Source organism: Leiobunum rupestre, chromosome 10 (genome assembly GCF_980474605.1).
Source record: "Leiobunum rupestre chromosome 10, qqLeiRupe1.1.hap1, whole genome shotgun sequence".
In the NCBI taxonomy this organism is placed as follows: Eukaryota; Metazoa; Arthropoda; class Arachnida; order Opiliones; family Sclerosomatidae; genus Leiobunum; species Leiobunum rupestre.
In genome coordinates, this window is record NC_143393.1 from 27,818,492 (window position 1) to 27,840,499 (window position 22,008).

The following is a 22,008-nucleotide window of genomic DNA, read 5'->3' on the forward strand; positions in this document are numbered from 1 at the left end:
CAAATCAAATTTAATTGCCGATTAATCTGATACTAAAGAAGGGCCCTCTAGTGGCATTTAATGTCTGTCATTCGACCATTTATTACGCCAATTTTAAGCACGAAAACGCACGTCGAAAAATGGAAAAAATAGATTTAACCGAAAAACTGCTATCTAACAAACAAAGCGTTACGTAAATTGCCAAATTTGGTTTGAAATTACTACCGGTTCTCGACGAAAAATCGTTTTTAGAACACTAAATTCTTTCCGCCATGTTATTATTAAAGATGCCAGAGTGTGTTGAGAGAAAAATTGGATCAGGAAAAATATGAGCTAGTAACGTCGTGTAGCGGTACAATTTAAGGGTGTTTTTAGAATAATATATTTCTTAAACGTATTCATTTAGCTTAGAATAAGAACTTTCTGGCCAAACCAAAAACAACCCACTGATTTGGTTATTATTATACGTTAGAGAAAATAAAATTAGCATAAATTACCAAGTTAATTTTACGTATCTCAACCGTAATTACGAAGATTTTTCTTCGAAGCACTTGTCAAAGACGTCAAAAAAAAAGGAAAATATGTAGAATGGATTGACCTTTTTTTCCCTTTTTTTTTACAATAACCGGTTTCCAATTTTTATTTTCTAACGATAGTGGGTATACGTTTTTTTCCAAGAAACTCGGCCACAAATTGATCGACTTAAAAATATTGAAGATCATTTGCATATCACCCAAACCTATTAGCATTTATAATCACAAGCAACGCGCATTACGTCACTGATTTTTAAAAAATAAGTTTATGATCCAGGGCCATCAAGGTCTAATTTTTCCCCCGGTCACGAGAGGGGGGAGGAAACACGTCAGTCGCTAATTGGTTTTTTTTTGGAGATAAAAACTGTGGCCACTCTATTTAAGCTCTTAAGTTTCATATTCCTCGACTTTTCAAGATTTCTACTAACTTATTTTATGCCAAATTTGGAAATTATAAACATAGATTTTAGTAACCATTTTCCACGTTTTTCACTATTTCCGTGGATTTTCAGCCTCATTTTAAACCATAATAGGCAATTTTTAGGAACTATTTACAACCAAAATTAAATTCCCTGACTTTTCTGATTTTTGGTTCCATTTTAGAATTCCCCGACTTTTCTCTGATTTTTGGTTCCTTTTTTCAAATTCCCTGACTTTTCTCTGATTTTTGGTTCCATTTTCAAATTCCCTGACTTTTCACCGTTAGTTTTTCAATAGTTTTTATCGTGGGGAGAAAAATATGACCACAATCGTGGCCATGGCCAAAGCTACGGAGTGCCAAGTCTCTATTCAGTGACGTACTGTGGCTCAATGTTTAGAGACTGCAGCAAACCACCAAAAAAAAAACGTCTCAACTGTAATTTAGTTATTTTGAAGATTCCAAGGCTAATTCGATAGTAATTCATTTTAAAATGAAAAGGATTTAGCGAAAGTAAAATGGTTTTAGCCTAAAGCTACTGTAGAGATGACGTGACGTGAAATCTACCTGTGGGCCTCCGGGTTTATACCTCACCGCAAAATTACAACATTTAACAATTCTCATCGGATAATTGAGAAAAACCTTTTTCTTAATAGACGATTTTTGACGTTGGATGATGTCAACAACCAAATTTAAAACATTATCTTCGAACGTATACCGTGATACATACAAACCAAAACCGAAAATTGACAATTGAACAGAAGTCATTAAAAAATCACATACCGCACACTAAATAGCAGACTATCTAGCATCTCATTAAAATTTTAAAAGAGTATAAAAAAGATACTGGTTTTACTCGGGTAATTTTAGAAACAGGGGCGTCGAAATAAAAAGTGAAATGGCCGATAGCAATTTATATTAATCTTTTTTCCCTTCTCCATTCTTGATGTAAAACGAGTTCGCAACCTAGTGATGTTTAATTACACACGATTTAAGCCGCGAAGTTTGTAGTCTGGCTAAAAACGGCCATCTAGTAAGTCACGAGCCTGATATTTTAAAGATAAATTTATATTTCTTGGGGGGATGGAGAATTAATTTGACATATTCACTCAAATGAAATAAAATGAAAGGGATCTTCGTTTATATTTAATGACCGAATTATTAATAAACCCGCTGGAGATAACATCTCTCCGTTCTAATAGAGGTTGTTCACTTGCAATTGTCGATGTCTTCGGGGTGCTTCAAACAATGGCAGGCGCGTGCAAGGTGTACCCACGACTGAGGGTCGGACATTCACCAAAAATGAGTACGGGATTTCCAGATTCTCAACTTTTGGGGGATCATGGATTTCGGGATTTCTCGTTAGATTTAATTTCTTGCCGGATTTCAAGATTTTGAAAAAATCTCCGGGCTGGATTTCGGATTTCGCCAAGTGCATGGGATTTCTTTGAATGTCCGATCCCTCCACTCACGACGGACCCAGGAACGTATAAATATCTACTTCCATGTTCTGCCACCGACGTGATCGAATTACACGCGGGTATAGAACTAGACCACAGCGCTCACGAAATGGCCTAGCAATTCTCCTTCAGTAAAAATACAATCTTTATCCAGAATAAATTTCAAAGAGACTATTTACAAAGAAAATCATCTCAAAATGAATGAAATGTAACTATAGGGGTGTGAAAAATATTTCGTGGATCAAATAATTCGTTCGAATACCAAAACGAATAGCGATTGGAAAAGTTCGCGAATATTTGGTTTTCCTGATCAAGTAGTCGAATATTCAAAATATATTCTAGAATAAAAAAGTAAAACTAAAACCCAGTCTAAAACCAAACCGGGATAAAGGTTTAAGTAATTTTGTGCTTAAAAAAGTGCATTTTACGTAACATTTGGAACTTATTTGAATAGTAAGTCAAGAATGTATTAAATTAATGAATTAAATTTTTACAAAAGATACTAAAATGTACTATATTATTGTAGTTTTCGGTTAAGAAGCCCATATTTATAGCTAAGGCCTAAATTAAATTATTTTCTTATTTTGCAATTTCCAAGTAAAACGTCCCGTGATTTCAATTTTTTTCGGGATCAAGATGCAAATACTCCCGTGATTTCAATTATTATTTTATTATTACTATTTGGTTACTTGAAAACCAAATACGTTAAATTATTTGATATTCTAAATTATGTTTGGTATTTGATCAGTTAACTGTCTTGGATTTTTGACCTAAAAATATTCGACCAAATTATTTGACGTTTTAAATATTCGATTTGGTATTTGACGTGCCGCGAAAACAATATTTGATATTCGGTTCGATCCTGAAAAAAATGGTATTTGCACACCTCTACATGTAACAGCTAGTCAATATCGTTCGAATTTCAGCTAGTCTCCGGATGCATAGACTAAGAAAAGGCTTCACCCTGGATACTCCTCCCAAAATATTATCGAGACTCACGCGTTTTGAATTTACAAAATCCTTCCTACTGACGGTTTCTTTTAGCTTTTATTAAGCTAAGCCAAAAGCTAAACAGTCTTTAGGAGAGGCAACTCCCTAAATCAAAAAGGATATGAAATTATTCCCGCGCGCCTGTGCGTAATCTTGTAACGTCCACCAGAGGTGCCAGTGTAGCGCTAATTATTATTATTATAATTCGTAACTTTTTTCAAAACCTACCTCTCTTCTGTTACTGCCCTACGTTTCAGAAACGCATTATCGACCATTTTTGACTATTTGGGTTTGAATGGTCCTCATACTAATTTTTAGTGTTGTTAATTTTCCGAAAAAATAAAATTCGGAAAAATTTCCAGAATATTTTCCGCAAATCGGAAAAATAAAAAATAAAACAAATTTTAAGGGTTTTTTTTCACTTTTTATCGATAAATATGTCTAATAACAGTAAACATACAACAAAACATTAATAGTGTTACATTGTTAATCAGTTTAAAGCTATAGACTAGAGGTTTAGTTTTACTTTTAGATTCGAAAAAGAGGCGAAAATGCCGCTTTATTTAAATTTACAAACAATATTATATTAATTATGGAATGAAAACTTTTTTTTTTATTTTTTCCGACTTACAACACTACTAATTTTAAGGCGCTGATTCTAAATTTGAAATCCGTATTTTTCTATCTGGTCTAGTTTTCGAGCTGTGAAAATGCAAAAACGCATTAAAATCGAAAAGTTTCGAAAATACTCCACAGAAACGCATTAACGACCGTCGGAAATTTGCAGAAACGGATTATGTCGTTATTAACCAATATGAATCTTCATTTCGTTTAATTCCGTCTGCTCTAATTTCTTCATCTGAATTCCCAGGGAAACAGTCACAATGGCCGTAACTATATTATTATTATACCACATAATGCGTTTTGCCAAATATAAACGTACAAAACGCATTATGTCAAATTATTCTGAGATTTTGCGGACTAAAAGAAACGTACCCTAATAAGTAGTTTTCAGTTACCTAAATACTGTAGTATTACTATTTCTCATAATAATGAAAAAAATCGATTTATCTCGAAATGCCATTTTTGGAGATAATGCGTTTCTGAAACGTAGGGCAGTACAGTTGAAGGCGGAGAGGAGTGTCCAGAGTTAAGTCTATGCCGGAAGTAGAGTAGGAAAAATACCAAATAATGATTGGTCGAATGACTCACGAGGTACGGAAGGGGAGGAGCTACCTCCATGTAGCCGAATGTTTCAAATGATTGTGTAGCTTTTTAAATACACCTTTCCATCAACATCAATTGAAAATCATATTCATTAGAGCAGACAATAATTGGAACGTCACGACGACGGCCTCCGCTTAATTAAGGCGGCATTCAACACAAAGCGGCCCCGACTTATTACCAAATAACTCTTTTCTTCTTCAATCAACCAAGGCTTACGAGTGGAACAAAAATACAGAGAAACACGCGCCCAAGTTGTTTCGGAAAAGAGACTTCATCTGCCGCCACCAGGGCGCGCTGGCGACGCCAAATACGAAGACGGTACTCTCTCTCGACATCTCTGTTTAGACTACCCACCAGTCAGGAAAATGCAGGCCGAGGGGGTCCAGTCTGCGGCCACGACTGTCTTAGTGGGTTGGGGTTAAATTAAATTCGGGAAACGTTTCTTACTAAATAGAATTCGCGGTGCCTATACCCCCTCCCGGTTCAGCCACTGATGGGCGCGCTCTTCTCACTTTGAGCGAAATTGACCAGGAAGCGAATAAGGACCGCTCAAGAGAGGAGTGCTCATTCCACCTCTCAAAAAAGAGCGCGAAAAGAGAGGAGCGCCCATTCCGCCGCTCAAATAGGGATGACCGTGAGCGAATATCAAGAGAGCTGAGCAGCTCTTTAACAAAAATGCCCATCGTGCTCTTGCTTTAAGGGACCTCGCGATAATTTTTCGTTTTAGGCGGGGTACACCCGCAACTAATTCGTCGTGTAGTGGCCTTTCTGAAATGACAAGTCTCCAACCAAAAACGACTCGTACCCCATATATAGGCTTCTCCGTAGCGCTAGTAGCAAAAGACACTAGTATTTTAATTTGGGGAGCGCCATAAGCTGCGGCAAAGAAGGCGTGGAATGTACACTACTATCACGTAGAAAGGAGATAATATCTTCCGTTGCGGGCTATATTTGTCTAAGAGGTGTTACGGTTTTAGTCTCCATAGCAACGACCATCTTGAGAGTTCTGTTTTGAAATATCGACAACGAGAAAAATAAGTCATATCTTTAATAAAAAATATTTAAGCCTGTATTGAATCCCCCTGATTTTTTAAATTCTTAATTTAATTCATTTTTATAAATTTTACACCTGTTTTCCTCAGGGTTGCCACATGTGTTCATGATTCAAATTATCTGACTTTCCCTGGTTATTTTCCGATATTTCCCTCGACTATTTTAAGCTAAAATTTAGCAATCTTTAATTTATATTTCAGTAAACGTTGTCCATTTACAATCGAAATTTAATTCCCTGACGTTTAAATATTTCCTAAAGTTCCCCGACTTTTTAATACTATTTCCTAAAGTTCCCAGACTTTTTAATACTATTTCCTAAAGTTCCCAGACTTTTTAATAATATATCCTAAAATTCCCCGACTTTTTAATAACATACCCTAAAATCCCCGACTTTTTAATAATATATCCTAAAATTCCCCGACTTTTTAATACTATTTCCTAAAGTTCCCCGACTTTTTAATACTATTTCCTACAGTTCCCCGACTTTTTAATACTATTTCCTACAGTTCCCCGACTTTTCTATTTTCTAAAATTCGCCGACTTTTTTTAATACTATTTTCTAAAATTCACCGACTGATTTAATACTTTTTCCTAAAATTCATCGAATGATTTAATACTATTTTCTAAAATTCACCGACTGATTTAATACTATTTCCTAAAATTGCACGACTATTCCAAGTACTATGTTTATTGATGATTTGCACACGTTACTAATGTAAAATTAAATAAAATTTATATATAGTACTTGTTATTATTGTAACCACAACCATTTTTTTTCCATTTTCATAAACAAAAGTATAATAGGTATTTAAATCAAGGATTTTTTGTGAAAATCGTTGAGTTTAAATCAAATTGAACCTTAGTCCGTAATTATTGTTATTAAGACATTATTCCACTGAAAAATGGAACGCATTATTAACAGTAATTCAATTTTATGAAGGGTTAGCTGATTTAAATTAAACGGTATTTTCAAGCAAGTTATTTCAAAAAATTAAATCAGAGGAATTAAAAAATAAGATTAAAAATTTCAAAGATGAGTAAACTAAAATATTGAATGGTTGTTAAATTTATGGTTATATATAATCTAAAATTAAAAGTAATCATAAGTCTATAATATTATTCCATAAGTTTGTCACTTTGTGGAATATTTTACTGAGAGAGAGCTAGTAACGGAGTGACGTCATCACGAGAAGAAAATCTACCCCTAGCGAGGCGCTGGTAAAGGCTACGTGTGACGCGTTAACAAGCGGACGCAAAAACTGCGACGAAGCCCGTAATGCAGTCTGTCTTGTGAATAGCTCTCAGTAAAACTTTTGCACGTGAAGAATAGGAAGCGTCACACTTATGTAACAATATTATATACTTATGATATAACCGATAGATGAAAAGTGCTCATCAATAATTTAATCAATTAATTAAAAATCAATTAATTTAATAAAATAAAAGTGTCAACCCTGATTTTACGAGAAGCCGATAGATAATTACCCATTATAAAACACTAAGAGCTAACAAAATTAACGTTTATACATTTTTGCTAAAACATTTACATTTTGTACAAAGGCGAGACATTTGAAGACATTTTATTAACCGCTTCCTTTTCGCCGACACATTCATCAAACCGCGATTCAAAAATTAAAAAGATGAAAATATCCCGGATAGAAGTGACAAGCCCGCAGAGTGATTAACCGGCTCGCGTCGGCTGAACTCGGGGAATTTAAAAATGGGAAAATCCCTTCCTGGTTCGATCTCGCTCTTTCCTCTCGAGAGTTGAAGCGCGGTTCCTCCCAAAACTATCGGGAGACGGGGAGGGTCCTTCCACCGACTGCCGCTTCGAAGCCCAAATATTTCGCTCAAAGGGTTACGCGAAACGCCTATCCATCAAAAGGCCAGCCTGAAACTGAAAACACCAGCTTCGGAAAACAGATTCATTTTTTTATTTCTTCCTTTTCCGATCGCCACTTCGTCACGTCTACGATTGCAAGCTTCCATACATATATATTCACGCGGGTGAGAATGGCGAAGAACGGCTGGGGATTAATACTGGACGAAGGCCAAAATTATAGGATCAATCGCTTTTACTCGACTACTTTCCTACGGCTAATAAAACTAACGAGCCGATTTACTCCCCCCCCCCCCGTACACCTCCCCGCTGTCATATAAAAGTTGGCCGTGAATGAATATTAGACGTTGACCAAATTTGGCACAGACTACTTTCTTCCGCCTATATCTAACTGTACGGGACGACTCTCTTCCGGATTCAGTGAATGCGGAGTCTCTTTAGGTTGGATTGACATCGGGTGGGCGCCGCTCATCTTTTCCAGCTGGAAGATCTTGAGCGGACCCTGATTTTTTGAAGCCAAATAAAAGGAACTAACTCGTATTTAAAACGAAATTACGTTGTATTTTTCTTTCACCCACACCTTCAATGTCGTACTTTTTATCCACAATTTAATGTATATCCCACGTTTTTGCAACCACACAAATATTATATTAATGAATTTAAGGGAAAAAAGACCTTCGGAAATACTAGACAAAACTAATTGAAAATATTACCTTGAATACGGCGTTATATTAAAACTGAAAATTTAATATTTAAAACCAAAATTTAAACATTGACGCTATATTTTTAACATTAAAACCAATTTCGGAAAATTTCAAATTTGCATATTTCACTTAAAATGGAAAAACTTAATTTTTACATTCCATTATTATTTTACTTTATTCAAAAAGAAAAATAATCTTTACTTTATTCAAAAAGAAAAATAATCTTTACTTTATTCAAAAAGAAAAATAATCTTTACTTTATTCAAAAAGAAAAATAATCTTTACTTTATTCAAAAAGAAAAATAATCTTTACTTTATTCAAAAAGAAAAATAATCTTTACTTTATTCAAAAAGAAAAATAATCTTTACTTTATTCAAAAAGAAAAATAATCTTTACTTTATTCAAAAAGAAAAATAATCTTTACTTTATTCAAAAAGAAAAATTATCTTTACTTTATTCAAAAAGAAAAATAATCTTTACTTTATTCAAAAAGAAAAATAATCTTTACTTTATTCAAAAAGAAAAATAATCTTTACTTTATTCAAAAAGAAAAATAATCTTTACTTTATTCAAAAAGAAAAATAAATGTTTTACTTTAGTCTAAAAAGGAAAACTAAACGTTTTACTTTATTCAAAAAGAAAAAATCTTTTTACTTTAATCAAAAAGAAAAATAATCTTTTTACTTTATTCAAAAAGAAAAGAAATTTTATTTATTCGAAAAGAAAAATAATCTTTTTACTTTAATCAAAAAGAAAATAACTTTATTCAAAAAGAAAAATAATCGTTTTACTTTAGTCTAAAAAGGAAAAATAATCGTTTTACTTAAGTCTAAAAAGGAAAAATAATCGTTTTACTTTAGTCTAAAAAGGAAAAATAATCGTTTTACTTTAGTCTAAAAAGGAAAAATAATCGTTTTACTTTAGTCAAAAAAGGAAAAATAATAGTTTTACTTTAGTCAAAAAAGGAAAAATAATCGTTTTACTTTAGTCAAAAAAGGAAAAATAATCGTTTTACTTTAGTCAAAAAAGGAAAAATAATCGTTTTACTTTAGTCAAAAAAGGAAAAATAATCGTTTTACTTTAGTCAAAAAAAGAAAAATAATCGTTTTACTTTAGTCTAAAAAAGAAAAATAATCGTTTTACTTTAGTCTAAAAAAGAAAAATAATCTTTTTACTTTAGTCTAAAAAAGAAAAATAATCTTTTTACTTTAGTCTAAAAAAGAAAAATAATCTTTTTACTTTAGTCTAAAAAAGAAAAATAATCTTTTTACTTTAGTCTAAAAAAGAAAAATAATCTTTTTACTTTATTCAAAAAGAAAATAATTTTTTTTACTTTATTCAAAAAGAAAAATTATATTTTTAACTTAATTTCTAAAAGAAAAAGAATTTTTACTTTATTCAAAAATAAAAATTATATACTTAACTTTATTCCAAAATAAAAATTATATTCTTAACTTTATTCCAAAAGAAAAATTATATACTTAACTTTATTCCAAAATAAAAATTATATACTTAACTTTATTCCAAAATAAAAATTATATTCTTAACTTTATTCAAAAAGAAAAATTATATACTTAACTTCTAAAAGGAAAATAATTTTTACTTAATTCTAAAAGAAAAATAAATTTTTTACTTCATTCTAAAACAAAAATTATATTTTAACTTAATTCTAAAAAAATAAAATTTTACATGAAATAATTTGGCATATTTCCCACTTCAATGCTAAACAATTTTGTATCACTGGTTTACTGGCGGAAATAAAGCGAATACAAAAGGAATAAAAAAATTAGTCGTCATAAATTATTATATTCCGGCAAAGGTTGGAAGAAAAATTTGTAAGAGGGAAATAAAATTCGCCCACACAAAAGGCTGGTCAACCTTCACCGCGAGAAAGTAATGGCGGAGCCTATTTTGAATTTCAAAAGTAGAAATTCTCAATGGGAATTTCGCGAACTCGAATCGTCGGTTTCGGACACTTTATTAGATCCGAAAACCCATAGAGTTTTTCCTAGCCTTCGTGATACTATGGAGTCTATGGAGGACGCCATTACTTTTCGTTAAAAAATACACAACCGAAAGCCATAGAAATGCCGGTACAAAAATAGACAGCCTTTCGCAAACAAGTGGAATAAGACAAAAACGAATTTTGCCCTATAAATAATAATAATAATAATAATAATAATAATAATCAGCTAGGCTAATACCCAAGGCACCACCTTAGGCCTAAGTCATCAAGCGACTTTTGAAGCCATTAATTCAGGTGGCCGGGTTACAATGCGTAGGAGGGTGGCGGCAAGCCCTGCATGCCACGAGATCGAGCCAGCAGCTCCCTACACTAACTATTACCGTTAACCTCGACAAGTTTTTAAATTAAATTCCTATATAATCATTACAGTATAAAGTACATATGAGCAAAATATATTACACATAAATTAAATTTAAGATAAAAACTGCTCAATTCATATATTTAAAAATTTCATGATTGTAAATAAAAATAATTTATATTTTAATTTAAAAGTGATTTACCATCTCATTATTAAATAAAATTTCATTTAATTTTGAATTAGATAACCGATTAGACTGGAAATAGAGCCAAATTTGTTTTTAAATCTATAAATTCAATAAAATTAAAAATCAGATTCGAAAATAAAATCATTAAAAAAATCGTATTAAAAATCAGATTAAAACAAAAAAAAACAGATTAAATCGGATTGAAATAAAAAAATCAATTCAAATAAAAATATTTAAATAAAAAAAATCGATCAATATGATTTTTATTAAAAAAATCCCAAAAGTGGCAGCCCTAAATGTTTAGCCTTCCTTCGAGTTGTGAAGTTACCTTAGCGGCGTCGAAGAAGGTATAGCTCCAGAACAAACGTAAGATTTACAGAGTTCCGATCATACTACGACGGGATAAAAATGATATTAAAAAATAAATGGCAAGATAGGCCATACGTGGATGTATGTACTTGGCATACTTTCCTCGGTCCTAACATACTTTTGTTTTTCACATTTTTTCCCAGCCTAAATTCGAGCTCGCAATGGGTGGAGATCTCGTTAAATTTAAAAATTCCAAAAAGCGGGTTACCTTACCGGGAATTTCGGATAAAGACCAAGAGCTTATAGCCATTAGCTAGGGCAGTAGTTTCGGGTGAAGAGGGGTTTAAAATAACGGAGCTTTTTATTTAGGAATATATTAAAACCAGGCATTTTCCTTTATATAAAGATAATGGGCCAAACACCGGGGGAAATGGACAATTGGGTCTTTACGATTAAGAACAGATTTTCTTATTTTCTTTTAATTTGATAAAAATGGAAAGACCTTTTCGGCGCGAATTATTGGGGCAGCGCCATATGCCTGCTGGTCAAAACGACATTATAGTCAGATTTCGTCAGTTTTGGTCGATTAAAATAAGTTTTTTCCCTATTTTCATTATTGAAGGTGATATGGTATTGAGAGTCAATTTACAATGGTACTAATTATCATTAAAGTTTACGTCATCACGTTGTAACCCGAGGGTAAAATATCCTATTTTAACAATACTTTTTTAATTTAGATCATATTCCACTGTGATATAATTTAAATTTTAAAATACTTTGTAGAATATACAACAAAAATTAAATATGATTTTTAGTGGCTTTAAATTATTTTTAAATTATTATTTATAAGATAAAAATATTAAATCTACGTAAACTTAATTTAAAAATCGAGAATTAATTTTCTCTTGTCAATATTAAATCCTCTGTTTGCGAATTGTTTTATATATTTAATTGTTTAATTATAATAGAAATTTAAAATTCACGTATTAATTTCCATCCTTCATAAATATTAATTAAATTTAGCTGAAGACTGAGTATACATGTTAATCGATCATAATGCTAATAAACCGTTATTTCACAGAATTACAACTTTCGAGGAATATTTTTACCCAAATGAACCCTTAAGCACACAAAACTAAAAAAAAATACTTCCAACTCATTATAAAATTAATTAATTCAGGTCAACAAAGAAGTTAATATTCCTAGCGGGTATCCTTTTTCCAAGAAAACCCGAAAAGTAAAACGATAGAAATTAGTTATACCAAAAGTATATTATATCAATTTACGAAGTATGAAACTATGACGTAAAATATTGCGTAGATTCCAATGTGCGCGATTTTACCGCGAAACCGCATCATGGATGAATATTTAGATTGGTGCACAAGATTGTAGCTTTGACTATACTAAATTGATTACTTTAACTGATTCTACATTTAGCGTTACATAAATTAAGAAACCATACTTTCCCTCTGCCATAGTTTAGAAATTATATATTAAAAATAAAATAAATGACAACTTTAATTACCCAGAACGTCGGTAAATAACGTAAATATTAATTTTAATACGTAGGTACTTACGAACAGGGTTCCGAAGTGGTAATTAACAGGTGATAAATAATAAATAAAGTAATGGTATAAAATAAGTGCTAAATAATGACCGTTAAAGTAATTAATATATTTATATTAATTATTTAAGGTATTTAAAACTTTAAATTTACCTTTAATCAGATAAAACCTTTAAGATTTGCATAAGTTTGATATATTTTTTCTTGATTACACATATACAATATAAATCATATTAACCGCGATTAAATCATATTTCCCACTATTTCCAATGGTATGCACAATATTGTAAAAAGGGTACTTTTGGAACACTGTTTGAGAAGATCCATATAACAGTAATATAGGAAGCCTAATACTTCCTTCTAAGTAAGAGGTATTATCGAGGAGCAGATCACTAGCAGGATTATTAGGTCATCCTCAAATGATTAAAACTGATTTAATCATGACTGAAATGATTAAATCGGATTAAATCATGATTGAAATGATTAAATCGGATTAAATCATGATTTAAAGGATTAAATCTCGATTAAAATGATTAGAATGATTATATCAAGATTAGTGATTAAATCGTGATCAAAATGATTAAATCGTGTTTAAAATGATTTAGAACGATATAGTATTTTACGAGGTATTTTATTAAGTTCATTGATATTATTTTTTCGGTACAAAATTTGTAATAAAAATTGTATATTTACTCGATATTTACCTGAAAAATTATAATTAAACCCTTAGAAAAACACTACTTGTCTTAGTATTTTACTAAGTTCATAGATCTTAAAAATTAGACTACTCATTAATTAAAATATGAAATCGAGATTGAAAAGATTAAATCGAGATTGAAAAGATTAAATCGAGATTGAAAAGATTAAATCGAGATTGAAAAGATTAAATCGAGATTGAAAAGATTAAATCGAGATTGAAAAGATTAAATCGAGATTGAAAAGATTAAATCGAGATTGAAAAGATTAAATCGAGATTGAAAAGATTAAATCGAGATTGAAAAGATTAAATCGAGATTGAAAAGATTAAATCGAGATTGAAAAGATTAAATCGAGATTGAAAAGATTAAATCGAGATTGAAAAGATTAAATCGAGATTGAAAAGATTAAATCGAGATTGAAAAGATTAAATCGAGATTGAAAAGATTAAATCGAGATTGAAAAGATTAAATCGAGATTGAAAAGATTAAATCGAGATTGAAAAGATTAAATCGAGATTGAAAAGATTAAATCGAGATTGAAAAGATTAAATCGAGATTGAAAAGATTAAATCGAGATTGAAAAGATTAAATCGAGATTGAAAAGATTAAATCGAGATTGAAAAGATTAAATCGAGATTGAAAAGATTAAATCGAGATTGAAAAGATTAAATCGCGATTGAAAAGATTAAATCGCGATTGAAAAGATTAAATCGCGATTATAATGATTAAATCGCGATTATAATGATTAAATCGCGACTAAAATGATTAAATCGCGACTAAAATGATTAAATCGCGACTAAAATGATTAAATCGCGACTAAAATGATTAAATCGCGACTAAAATGATTAAATCGCGACTAAAATGATTAAATCGCGACTAAAATGATTAAATCGCGACTAAAATGATTAAATCGCGACTAAAATGATTAAATCGCGACTAAAATGATTAAATCGCGACTAAAATGATTAAATCGCGACTAAAATGATTAAATCGCGACTAAAATGATTAAATCGCGACTAAAATGATTAAATCGCGACTAAAATGATTAAATCGCGACTAAAATGATTAAATCGCGACTAAAATGATTAAATCGCGACTAAAATGATTAAATCGCGACTAAAATGATTAAATCGCGACTAAAATGATTAAATCGCGACTAAAATGATTAAATCGCGACTAAAATGATTAAGACGCGACTAAAATGATTAAATCGTGATTAAAATGATTTAATCATGATTAAATTTTTAATCATTCAATCATGATTATTAGGCCACTCTAAAGCTTAGTGATCTGCCCCTCGGGTATTATTATACTTCCGGTTTTACGATATCCACAAATTAAGGCAAATTCCCGTACCGTATAATTATATACGTTCCTAAACAAGAGAAGCTTTCGCGCAACGTAGGCTCATCCTCAAAATTACATCTCGACCCCCTCTGACTCTCAATTTAGGTCAAATTACCGAAAATCTGGCGTGCGCAATGAAGACGAGTACACTTCAACCATTAGCCGTTCTCCGGCTGAATGCTTTCGGGACGACTTCGCCGTAACAAATCAACTGGCGCTCATGATTTATAGCTGACAAGCGAACAAAACCGCCGAACACAACGCGAGGAGAAATCCTTTATTGCGTCATCCCCCCTTATCTATTGTATTCTAATAGGAAGGAAGAAGTGCAGAAAACGTCGGGATGCTCCGCAAAAAACGCATTTCCATCACGCCAAAGCTCTAACAGAATATTTTATCTGAAAAGGGAGCGGGTAAAGTTTGTGTTGGAAATTGTACACAAAACCACGTAACTTATTTGCGAACATTTTGGAAAATACAGAATTAAATATTTCGAAGAGTAGAAGTTAGTTAAATCACATCTTTTTTAAAAAAAAAGGTTATATTTTCCACACTGCTATCAAAATTAATTAGTGTTGTTAATTTTCCGGAAAAATAAAAAAAATAAACAAATTATTTTTGAAGGGTTTTTAATTTTTTAAACTTTTTATCGATATAAAATGTCTAATATCAGTAAATATACAGTCAACATTACATTGTTAATAAGTTTAAACTAGTCAAGAGGTTTAGTTTTACTTTTAGATTCGAAAAAATGCGGCGAAAATGCCGCTTTATTTAAATTTACAAACAATATATTAGGATAATCAAGGAATGAAAAAACTTATTTTTTTCGGAAAAAAGGACTCGTTCGTTTTCCGTGGAAAATTTTCTGAATTACAACTATAGAATTATCATAGAATTAAATTTGAAGTCAAAACCAAGTAATTCGTGTTACGCGGTTTTGGCTTTTAGACGACACATTGTACAATGACTTTACCATCAAAAGGCGAAGGAAATAGTCTTTATTCGACTCCCTGAAAACGGAATCCATCATCAGGTTAAACAGTTGAACGTGTATTTATCGTATATTGTTTAAATCTTATAATATGATTTTTTCCCCGGAGAAAAAGCGACCTGATTACAAAGACTGTAAATGTTACGATCGCGCAATCTCCGCTTTTTTATAGAACCGGAAATTGTACACAGGCGCAAAACTAAAACGGAAATTAAGTTCTCGATCAAAATAAAATTGCTCTTAAGAGATAAATTTATGCAAAAGTGAAAATTGTTCTGTTAAATTTCGAAACCTTTCTTTTACTGTGACGGCGGGGTGCGCCTGTAGAAGTGTTCGACACGCAGTACACAGGTGTTCAGGGACAAGAGCACCACCAGGCGCTGATTGTTAATAGTTTGGTCACTTTAACAAAATTTGTTAGTAAATACATAGTTTTACAGGGTTCGTACAAAATTTCCGGAATTAAATTCCTCGACCATTTTTGTAAAATGAATGGTTTGAGATAAAATCTTGAAAAATATTTCTTTCAAAAATTTATTTGCCTGATTTTCTTTGGGGTCATTTTAAAGTTCCTTTACTTTTTGGGACCATTTTAAAGTTCCTTTACTTTTTGGGACCATTTTAAAGTTCCTTTACTTTTTGGGACCATTTTAAAGTTCCTTTACTTTTTGGGACCATTTTAAAGTTCCTTTACTTTTTGGGACCATTTTCAAATTCCCTGACCTTTTCGAAAAACATTTTCAAATTCCCTGACCTTTTCGAAAAACATTTTCAAATTCCTTGACCTTTTCGAAAAACATTTTCAAATTCCCTGACCTTTTCGAAAAACATTTTCAAATTCCCTGACCTTTTCGAAAAACATTTTCAAATTCCCTGATTTTCCCAGATAGAGTACGAACACTGTTTTAACAATCAGAATCGATTATTTCATGACTTTATACACAAATTAAAAACCAATAATTCAATTATAATATCATGGCACTGTTACGAAATTCCGTATTTATAAATGGGGTTTAAAAGAATTTGACCAGGTTTAACAAAAGCTAGGGGTTATTGGTTCCCTACTAACTTCTAAGAGATTTGGCTTAAGCTCACTATGGTAACGCCCAACAAACCATGAAAATAAGAGTGTCCCCCGCTATATTTACGAAAATCCCGCCGAGTAATAAAATATAAATCGTAAACCCATTTGGGGCATATACGCTCTTCACCGAAGCGAAAAGTCAAATTAGTTCGAAACTTTCGCCATAGGGCACACATACTCGAGCCGTCAAAATGATGCGGTGCAGAAATAAAATTACCGGCAGACTCTCTCGGTCCCTGGGGCTTGGCTATCGGCTCAAATCGATCGCCGCGCCAGCCTTACGTATACCAAAATATAAATGACCATCTCGGAACACTTCCCGCGGAGTTTTGGTCATTTGTTAACAATAGAATCGAAACTAGGGATGGGGTAAAGTTTACGGTTCAACGTAATTTAGGTTGTGTCGGGTGACGTCGAGCCTCTCCTCTATTTCAAGCGAAGGTTATATTCTTTCATTTTTAGCATCTCGGATTTATATTATTCATGCCTAGAGGATGCGAAGCGAGCTTAACTAATAGGCCAAGATTATTAATTGATCTTTGGGCTTCGCTTTACTCCGCAAAATTAATCAAAATAAGACTGCGCCGTCTACGACGACGGGGAAACAAAAAACCCCAAGTTAAATAATGGGACGATATATTAAAAAATAATGTGCGTTATTAGCGATAATTAAGTTTGATAAATAATGCCTTTGGTAACAATTTTATATTAAAGAAAAATATATTTGATATCGTGCATCGCAAACAGCTCTACAAAATGGCTCAATTTTCATCGCAACTAGATTTCAAAGACTAGCTTATTCGCGTAGAAACTAAGAAATACGTTAAATTTAAATCCCCCCCCCCAAACGTAGTAATAAATATCAAGAACGATAAAATTTACTAGTTAAAAAGCGGCTCAGCTTACCTGAACATAACTGAGACTGCCATCTGTATCATGTCACACAAATGAAAGATGACAAACTGTAAACACCAAGCGAGTTCGCAACAAAATTGACAACCGAAACACTAACCCGTATCAAAACGTCAAATGAAATCGTATCGGCGCGAAGAATCCGATGGAGGGAACCGAATGAAAAAATTGAAACTTTTTTTAAAAGCACTTAGCCGAAAGATTTAACGATAAAAAAATATTTTTATGAACGCACTCAATCGTTGGTGTAAAGTACCCACCCGTAACACTCGTCGGAGCATTCCGCTCATAAGTAAAAACCAAAATAATATTCCAAACAGCGATTCGTTTTAATTTACATCTTCAATCATCCACGGCGTTTAGCCGAGGCTTACGGCACGGAAGGTACTTTTTTTAGGGCGCGAACGTTACGACGAAACGGCGAAATGTGGCAGACGTCATTTATCGGCGAGACGCAAAAAACGCGTCCGTTGAAAGAAACCAACTTCCGGACGAAGGAGCCCCCGCTAATAAGCTGAATTTCGCGCGGGACAAGGCGGCCGAAACCACCGCGTAAACAGATGGAAGCGGTGACGGGCGAGCCCCGCTGCAAGTAGTAAAACGTTACGTCAAAAAGTCTCACTCTAGGAGTGAGTGGGAAAAGATAGCGACCGTTCCTCCGGTCAAATTCACGACGAAATGCGGGTCGAGCGCCTCGCGTAACTCCACACGGGCGAACTACGCCGCCGAGCGAACAAGAGGGGGGATAAAAAGACTAGAGCGTAGGCCTTGGCGGCGCGCAACGGCGGGACGAAGGAAACGCGTCGCCCGCCTCTTTTCGAAAATATCAAAATAAAGGGACCGGTCGCGTACCTCTTGAACCGAGGGCGAAATCTTCCAAATACCAAGAGCCCCTGTTGTAAGCGAATGTTAATCTTATTCAGCCCGGGATATATTTAAGAATATAAGAAGCGCGGTTCCGAACAGGAGGGCCGGGAAACTCGGGGGGGGGGGGGAGATGACGGCACGTGAAACCTTTTCATAAATTCTCCTCGCACCCGTCCAACGAGATTTTTAAGTACTCATCGTTTTAAGATTATAGCCCTTAATACGTTACGTAAGTCAGAAATGCCTCGCGGGCATTTAGACGCAAAAATTTAGGGTTCCGAGAGCGCAAACGCGTCGGGCCAAGAAACCGATATCCACGGACTTTTGTCTTGTCTGCGGCGGCGTCGAAAACAGTGAACCCCCAACCCAACCCCCCCACGTCTCCCCCCCCCCCCCCCCGATGTTAGCGGCTGTGAGGGAAGAGTGGAAACTACAAAAGTTAAAAAAGCCTGTACGCGCCTACACTGTCAACTCCCAAAAGACGTTTCATTTTCTTTTAAATATATATAAAAACTTTTTCACATCAGCTACCGATTTTTATCATTACATTTTTTTTGCGTCCGAGTTTCGTAAGGGCGTCGGAAGATGGCAGGAAATACACACTTCTAACTAGGGAACTGCCGCAAAAAAACGGTTCTCTTTTCGTCCGTTTTAACGCGCAAGGCTCTCTAGCATTTTATAAAGGGGAAAGACATATTTTATCCATCTTTTTTTTGCGGGGCATTTTCCATCGCGGACGCATCCCATAAAAGGTTATACGAGGGGGGTGGGGGAGAGAAGGAAAACTACACAAAAGTTTAGGCCTATCTGGGGTGAACAATGTAAATCTGGGACTCTCGCGTTTAAAAAAAAAACGTTTTGGTTCCCTCTATCGGGCGCAAAGAGTTTGAAAAATGTTGTGAAAGTAAAGGAATAAAAAATAAGTAAAGAATGGCCGGTGAATTCAATATATAAAAAGATGACAATTTGGTAAAGAGGAAACTCCCCGTTAGAGGGAGAAGAAAGTGGCACCGATCGCAGCGCCGTCGGAAAGACGGCGGTGGCACGGTCAATCAAAATGGAAAGGGGAGCTTTGCGCGCTGGAGGGAGAGCGAATAAAAAGTGCGTCTTATTTTTTCCTAGAGAGTTTCGCTGGGGTCTCCCAGAGCAGTGACCTCGTACCCTGCAGAGTTTCTAGCGTCGCGCACCAGGGGGCGCTATCGCTAGAAGGCAGGGCGCCCACTACCCCCGATGGAAACAATATGACGAGGTTTTAGTTTTGACAACTGGATTTATAAAATCTACGTGAAATATAATCGAGAATCTATTCATTTATACCATAAGTAACATTATAAAAAGAAGTATGTCGGTTAGGAAAAATTATCACCGAACTTATATTTAGAGCTGTTGCGAAATCTAGGTTTGCTTTTTAGCACAGAGACCCCTAGTGTCTAAATATGGTCCACTCAAATCTTAACATTTTTATAAAAATATAGGACTTTATATGACTTTTTTCCCCTAAATTATAGGATTTTATAGGACTATGTATGTCATTTCATTTACTGACTTTATGCATTGAAAAACCAAATCTGTGTTTAGTATATATCTTTTCACTTAAAAAATAGAAACTAACCATTTTATCAGAAAAATATACAAGTAGCCAGGAATTCATAGCTCTACTTGGAATGCTTTACCTGCCGTATGGCGTATGGTAAGATCACTGTGACGGCTTTGGCCCCGCCTACGGGACAAAAAATCCCCTCTGCGCGCGCTCCCCTCTAACGTTGTTGTTTGTTAAGTTAACATGGTGACGTCAAAAAAACCGTCAGCCGCATCGAGACGAAAATCTGCCGCGATAAGCATTCCAAGTAGAGGTGTGGATTCCTGTAATAGCTAATCATGTTAACAATAACATAAGTATAGACTAGACTAGCAATTTAACTGACAATTTTGTGAGTGGCGGGATTTTGAAATGGGCACAATGTCAAAATTATAGGATTTTATAGGACTTTTGGGGGCCCCTACAAGGCGAAATATACTACCACCAAGGACGATAACACGCTACTCACAATTGTCAGTTCGAGTGCAAATCCAAGGAGGGTTGTTACAAAAATTTCAGTTTCAAATTCCCTGACATTTTCCTTGTTTTTTCTGACCACTTTTATCAGGGTTCGTACAAAATTTCCGGAATTAATTTCCCTGACATTTCCAGGTTTCCCCTGACCAAACTGCCAAATTTTCCTGACCATTTTTGTAGAATTAATGAATGGTTTGAGGTAAAATCTTGAAAAATATTTTCTTTCAAAAATTTATTTGCCTGATTTTTTGGGGGTCATTTTAAAGTTCCTTTAACTTTTTGGGACCATTTTAAAGTTCCTTTAACTTTTTGGGACCATTTTCAAATTCCTTGACTTTTCCCTGACCTTTTGGAAACATTTTCAAATTCCCTGACCTTTTGGAAACATTTTCAAATTCCCTGACCTTTTGGAAACATTTTCAAATTCCCTGACTTTTCCCTGACCTTTTGGAAACATTTTCAAATTCCCTGACTTTTCCCTGAACTTTTGGAAACATTTTCAAATTCCCTGACTTTTCCTGGTTTTCCAAGTAGTGTACGAACCCTGTTTATAAACTTTCACCTGACCTTTTCTAAGGCCAAAATTTTTAATTTTGGAACGTAATATTTTTCTTTTAACCTTATTACTTCAGTTTTTATTCAAGTGTAGGTGACTCTTCAGGTTTTAGTTTAAATTCCCTGACTTTTCTCAAATTCTTAAATTCAATGACCCGTGGAAACCCTGCAAAGTCCGAGTTTGGCGAGTGTTAATTTCGAAAAAATTCATTAAAAAATAGGAAGTGTCATGAAATATAGCAAGATACAAGTTAAAAATAAACATGTTCCATACGCTTTGTCAAGCGCTTAAAAATGTTAAATTTAATCTTTTTAAATTATAACAATAACGTTGGGTTTGAAATTAATATATTTAAATAAAAATCTTTTTATAAAAAAAAACCATTCCGATACTCCCAAGAAATAGAAACAAAATAACAAAACAACCGTACAAACACGATATAAAACTTCCACGTAAGACAGAAAGCGGGTTATAAACAACGGTAGAAAAATCTGCAATTTTATTTGTTTACATTTCGTGATATCTAGACAAGGATCTTTGCCAGAGGCGGAGCAAAACAAATTGCAGGTTAAAACAATAGTTTCCACGCTAGAAAATCGGTTTCTCATGTCGATTTTAAAACGAGGAAAACGCCTTAACCGTAAATATAAGACACACGAACAAGAATGTATAGAGGTTTACCGATAATATAGCACCTGTATTCACGATTCACAGACGAACAAGGTGCTGAATGCGTATTCTCGGTTCACCCCAATACGTTCTTGGGACGAAGTTATAGCTGCACCGATTGGCGCTCCCCCCCGCGGTAGAAAAAGGTAAATTTATAGCTCCGTGAGAAAAAGAAGACAGCGCTGCGAGATAGAGCGAAAAACATTAGTTGTTGAAACGAAGATTTGAGCCGACGA

The 22,008-nt window shown here is 33.7% G+C and overlaps 1 protein-coding gene across 4 annotated transcripts in view; it reads right to left on the bottom strand.

The window, feature by feature from the left end:
• The window catches only part of LOC149925326 (rap1 GTPase-activating protein 2-like), a 110,393-nt gene that overhangs the window by 33,233 nt on the left and 55,152 nt on the right, over positions 1–22,008 (bottom strand). For 2 of the 4 annotated variants that reach the window (XM_090161991.1, XM_090161987.1), the window contains exon 1: positions 17,619–18,295. The exons of the other annotated variants lie outside the window; for them this stretch is intronic. In XM_090161991.1, the coding sequence (XP_090018117.1) occupies positions 17,619–17,650 (32 nt within the window). In that variant the 5' untranslated portion in view covers positions 17,651–18,295. Of the gene's footprint in view, positions 1–17,618; positions 18,296–22,008 lie in introns of those variants that run through there. 4 annotated transcript variants of the gene reach the window in all.